The sequence below is a fragment of the Tachyglossus aculeatus genome, chromosome 2 (assembly GCF_015852505.1).
Source record: "Tachyglossus aculeatus isolate mTacAcu1 chromosome 2, mTacAcu1.pri, whole genome shotgun sequence".
NCBI classification, from domain to species: Eukaryota; Metazoa; Chordata; class Mammalia; order Monotremata; family Tachyglossidae; genus Tachyglossus; species Tachyglossus aculeatus.
Window position 1 is genome coordinate 99077311 of NC_052067.1, and position 6000 is coordinate 99083310.

The window sequence follows — 6000 nt, forward strand, 5'->3', positions numbered from 1 at the left end:
CATGGCTGACAGGCGGCTTCTTTTGCTCCCTATTCCTTCCCTCTTCCAGAGAGCTGACCCTCTGTGGAAACTACAACCACTGTGCCTGGGAGGGCATGTTTGGTAGACTGGGGCTGGAAGTCCTCACTTGGTCGGGCGGATTCTCCCACTCCCAAAGGGAGGTTACCAATCAATCAATCAATCAATGGTATTTATTGCACACACTTAATGTGTGCAGAGGACTCTCTGCTGTGTGACCTTGGGCAAATCATTTAACTTCTCTTGTGCCTCAGTTACTTCATCTGTAAATGGGGATTATGACTGTGAGCCTTATGTGGGATAGTTACTGTGTCTAACCTGATTACCTCAATCTACCCTGACACTTAGTAGAGTACCTGGCATATTCATTTATTCATTCAATCATATTTATTGAGCTCTTACTGTGTGCAGAGCATATAGTAAGCACTTAACAAATACCATAATTATTATTATTATTACTAAGTTCTTGGGAGAGTACAATATAACAGAGTTGGTGGACACATTTTCTGCCCACAACAAGTTTACAATCTAGAAGGGGCAAGAGACATGAATAAAAATAAATAAGGAAATTATGGATATGTATATAAGTGCTGTAGGTCTGAGGGAGAGGTGAATTAAGTGTGCAAATCCAAGTGCAAGGGTGTTGCAAAAGGGAGTGGGAGAAGAGAAAGTGAGGGCTTAGTCGGGGAAGGCCCCTTGGAGGAGATGTGGCTTCAGTAAGGCTTTGAAGGTGGGTAAAGTGATCGTCTTTTGGAGATGGAGAGGGAGGGCATTCCCGGCCTGAAGTAGGACGTGGGTGGTGGTGGGGTTGGTGGTGAGATTAAGGAGATCAAGATGCAGTGAGTAGGTTGGCATTAGGAGAGTGAAGTGTGCGGGCCGGCTTATGATAGGAACTCAGGTCTAGCTGGAGAGGGCTTCTTGGGACCCAGGGCAGCTCCTTTACCTCTGGCCATCTTGTCCTGAGCAGGAGAGGACTGCGATGAGGTCAGCAGGGAGCCAGGAGCCTCCCCCTCCTTGGCTTTGGTGGAGACCCGGGATCAAGACGGCCTCAGTTACTTGGTCCTCACTGCCAGGATTCTCCCGAAGCTGGAGCCGGAGCCAGAGCAGGAGCCGAGATCTCCAGACTGGTGGAGAGGCCAGACAGAGCCCTGCAAGACACAGGATGCAGCCAACATAAGCAGCCAGTGGCCTCCTGCCCGGCTCTCAGCAGGTGCGGAGACGTAAACTCTTCTCAGCCCTCTCTTGCACTGAACTGGGGAGCAGATGGGTGGGTTCCCCCAAATCATCCTGGACCCAGACTCCCAGACAGAAAGCAAGAGTTTCCCACATTCTTCGTTTCGTGATCCCCCTAACTTGGGCTGAGATGCACACTCCCCACCCTCCCCGGCTGAGTGCTGTGCCCCCTTCCCCACTCGCTTAGAGAGAGGGACTAACCCAGATTGGGTGGTCTGGGGAGAGACAGATGGCTGAAAAGGGGGAAGGTCGCTCACCAGCTACTGCCCCAGTGTGGATGGCATCTCTAAAGTTAGCCCAAGGAATGGGGGACAGGGCTGGGTTCCTCCGATGGTCAGGAGAGTCCAGAGGGGGGAAGCATGACTTTTTTAATGATGGTATTTGTGAAGCGCTTACTGTGTGTCAAGCAGTGTTCTAAGCGCTGGGGTAGATGCAAGCTAATCAGGTTGGGCGCAATCTCTGTCCCACATGGGCCTCAGAGTCTTAATCCTCATTTTACAGATAAAGGAACTGAGGCACAGAGAAATGAAGTAACTTGGCCTAGGTCAAACAGCAGACAAGTGGCTGAGCCGAGATTAGAACCCAGGTCCTTCTGATTCCCAAAGCCGTGCTCTATCCACTAAGCCACGCTACTTCTTTTTCTGAGCATTCTAATCTGGAGTTGGCTTTCCCCCCGGCCCAAATCCTGTAATTTCTGTGATCTTGGGTGCTTCGGGAGGTTGTCCAATCACCAGGGAAGCAATTCCTTGGTAACGTGATCTTTGTACAGTGTTCTATACACAGTAATCACTCAATAAATACTATTGAATGAATGAATCTCAAACCTCCCCAAAGCATCTGGGCTCTCCAGACAAGGGGCTGCAGATAAGGGGTGTGGCACAGTATGACACAGATTACAGGGATGCTAATCCCTCGCCAGGGGTGGGGCTATCTTTGGACACTGAATGAGGAAGAGTTAATGATGCTCTCAATCACCTGGTTCACTTTCTAAATAAAATGCTACACCCCCCAATGAAGACCGTATTAAGGCTGAATTTGTAAATGGGCTGAGTATGTTTCATGGGGCAGGGGCGGGGGCGGGAGAAGAAGAGAGTTAGAGGTGTTGGACGGTCCATTCCTATTATGTCTGATGGGGACCATCTCACAGTTCCTCCAAACTTCCAGGTGTCACTGCTGGAGACAGAGTCCTGGATTAAGGAGTGGATTTAAGGGTTAAGGATTAAGGGTTGATTCAGGAGTTCATCGCTCAGGGTTGTCTGACAAACTCATCTCTATAGTGATGTGATGTTTTAGTATGTGTCAAGCATTGGGGTGGATGTTCAATAATCACATTGGACACCATCCTCGTTTCACATGGGGCTCACAGTCCAAGAGGATGGGAGAAGAGGTATTTCAGTCACATTTTATAAGTGAGGAAACAGATCCAGAGAGGTTAAGAGACTTGTCCCAGGTCTCACATAGGCAAGTGGTGGAGATCCTGGGTCTCTGAACATCCAGTCTCATGCTCTTTCCACTAGGCCACACTACCAGAAGAGAGGAACATCACTGCTGAGGTAAGGCTGATAAATTCCCATTTCCAGTAGCCTATGTAGTTTCTCACACAATGCTACCCTTGAGAATCCAAATGACATGTCTGCTATTTGCCTAATGACCTTTTAATCCATGTAGTAGTAATAATAAGCCATAGTAGTAGTAGCAATAGTAGTAGTAGTAGTAGAATCAGCACGACCTAGTAGAAAGAGCATAAGCCTGAAAGTCAGGAATCCTGGGCTGTAATCCCAGCTCTGACACTTCTCTGCTGTGTGACCTTGGCAAAGCATTGAATATCTCTGTGCCTTGGTTCCCTCATCTGCAAAATGAGGTTCAATACCTGTTCTCCCTCCTACTTAGACTTTGAGCCCCCCGGGACCTAATTATCTTGTACTTACCCCAGCACATAGTACAGTTCTTGGCACATAGTAAGCACTTAAAGAATACCACAATTATTTTTAGTAGCAGTAATAGCATTTATTGGGCATACACCATGCTGTAGGTTCTGAAGCACAGAGAGAAATTCTGCTCCTCTAGCAATAACAACCTACTGTGCATTTTGTGCATAACATATTCGTCTTTGTCCCTAATGGTGTTTTAATGTTTTAATGTTTCATTGCGCTGCATGTTCCTCCAATCCTCCACAGACCCACTTAGATCCATAGATTGTAGGGTTGAGGGTTAGGGTTTGAGGTCTAATTCCCACCTGTGTTCTCTTTCCCTTGTGCTTAGTAGAGTGCTTTGCATAGAGTAAGCACTTAATAAATACTATTACTACTAGTAATAGTAGTAATACTACTAGAGCTGTACTTTATTGGGCATTTGGGAAGTATAGAATAATGGAGCTCCCGTGCACAGGGAACTTACAATCTAATGGAGTCTACAAACATGCAAATATTTACAAATATTTACAACTACAACAGAGAAGCAGCATGGCTCAGTGGAAAGAGCCCGGGTTTAGGATTCAGAGGTCATGGGTTCTAATCATGACTCTGCCAGTGGTCAGCTGTGTGACTATGCGCAAGTCACTTCACTTCTCTGGGCCTCAGTTAACTCATCTGTAAAATGGGGATGAAGACTGTGAGCCCCACGTGGGACAACCTGATCACCTTGTGTTCTCTCCAGAGCTTAGAACAGGGCTTTGCACATAGTAAGTGCTTAATAAATGCCATTATTATTATTATTATTATTATTAATGGGGTCTACAAACATGCGAGTATTTACAACTAGAGAAGTAAAAAATAAATACAGCAGGTATATGCCATTATTATTATTATTATTATTATTATTATTATTAATGGGGTCTACAAACATGCGAGTATTTACAACTAGAGAAGTAAAAAATAAATACAGCAGGTATATATATATAAAATCCTATAGCACCCATATATTATATATTATAATATATTATATTTAATATATAATAATATACATTATTTATTATATAATATATATTATTTACCCCCTCCTTAGCATCCTTACATATATACATACATCATAAGTTTTAGAGATGGCTAAGGGGTCCTGGGAAATTAATTGAGGAAAGCTTGTTGAAGAAGGATTTTAGGAGGAATTTGAATGTGGGGAGAGCTATGGGCTCTCTCATGGGAGGGGGAAGAAGTCCCAACCTGGAAAAGCAGCTTAGGCAAGGGCATGGAAGCAAGAGAGGCATGAACAAGGTACAGCTACAAGTTTGTTTTGGGAGGAACAAAGACAGCATATTGAGGAAAGGGCAGATGAAGGGAGCATGTGTGTAAAATGGGATCAGCCTTAAAGCTAATTCTGGGGGCGTGAGGGGTGGGGGGGTTGATTCATAGAGACAGGAGGCCAATAGAGAGTTCTGAGGAAAGACATGGGCTGAGCGAAGCTTGAGGAAGATGATGCAGGCAGCAGTTCAGAGGCTGGAGGAAAGGAGACTGAGAGGAAGCTAACACAATAGACTAATCAGAGAGATCAGAGGAGCAGCTTGGGTGGAGAGGAAGGGGAGAATCCAGGAGATGAGCAGGAGAACCCAGCAGGGTCTGTCAGTGACCTGGATGTGAGCGTCAAGGATGACATCAGAGTGGTGGGCATCTGGGATGGAGGATGGTGGTGAGGTCGGCTTAGATGGAAAAGTCAGGTCAGGGAGTGGGTTTAGCAGGAAAGATGAGACAGGGGAGATCTGGTTTAGTGATCCTTGAGGAAGTTTGATAGTGGTGTCAAGGGGGTGGAGGAGGCTGAGAAATGTCCCGATCGGAGCCTACCTGCCATAAATGGGCTTCACGGTTGTACTGGGATGGCCTGGAGGTGGGCTCGTTGAATGGAGAAGGGAGATGAGAAGAAGACCCTCCAACTTCCCGGGATCCAGACTGCCTGGCAGGTGAACCCCGGCTCAGACATAGAGCTGTTTGGGAAGTGGGGAGCTGGCGGCTTGCATTCTCCTTGGCCCCACCCACCCTGGTTTTGGTGACAGTATTGAAAACAGAAAACAGATGGATTAGGGTCCACTCTGTGTCTGGCAAGTAGGTGGTCCATGGGTGGGCAAGGGTGGGGCAGCTCCAAGGCCAAGCGGGAGAATGATAATCTGGTTCTGTGTCAAGTCGTTGTCCACGTCTGTGCCTGCTGGGGGCTTTCAGGGCCGAGACCTCATTGTGGGATGATGCCCCGTGACAAACACACCCATGAGAGTGTGTGCGTGGATATATATGCGGGTATGAGTAGGTGGGGGTACAGGTGTGTAGATTTGGGAATCAAAAGGATTCGGATTCTTGACCAGGCTCTGCCACTCGTCTGCTGTGTGACCTTGGGTAAATCACTTAACTTCTCTGGACCTCCGTCACCTCATTTGTAAAATGGGGATTAAGAGTGTGAGCCCCATGTGAGACAGAGACTGTATCCAACCTAATTATTCTGTACTGACCCCAGGAATTAGAACAGTGCCTGGCACATAATAAGTGCTTAGCAAATACCACAATTATTATTATGCTTCTGTGGAGGGGGAGGGGGTGTGTGCGGGGTTGGTATGTCTACGTGCGCTCCTTGCATTAGGATTTGGGCCCTTGAGTTGGGGTTGCGTGGGGATGGAACTTTAGACGCCACTCCCTCAGGTCGCATTCCCGTACTCCCATCACGAACTAAATGCATTCATATGCATATTCACACAAGTCCTGGAAACGCAATGCTCTTTCTCTCTCCCCCTCTCTCCCTCCCTCCCTCTCTCTCTTTCTCCCTATCTTCCTC

At 47.0% G+C, this 6000-nt stretch overlaps 1 protein-coding gene across 1 annotated transcript in view; it reads left to right on the forward strand.

Moving 5' to 3' along the window:
- Positions 1-1604, forward strand: part of ROS1 (ROS proto-oncogene 1, receptor tyrosine kinase) — a 144532-nt gene extending 142928 nt beyond the window's left edge. Inside the window, 1 exon segment of the mRNA XM_038762676.1 lies at positions 986-1604. Within this exon segment, the coding sequence (XP_038618604.1) occupies positions 986-1242 (257 nt within the window). The 3' untranslated portion in view covers positions 1243-1604.
- Positions 1605-6000: the final 4396 nt, after the last annotated feature.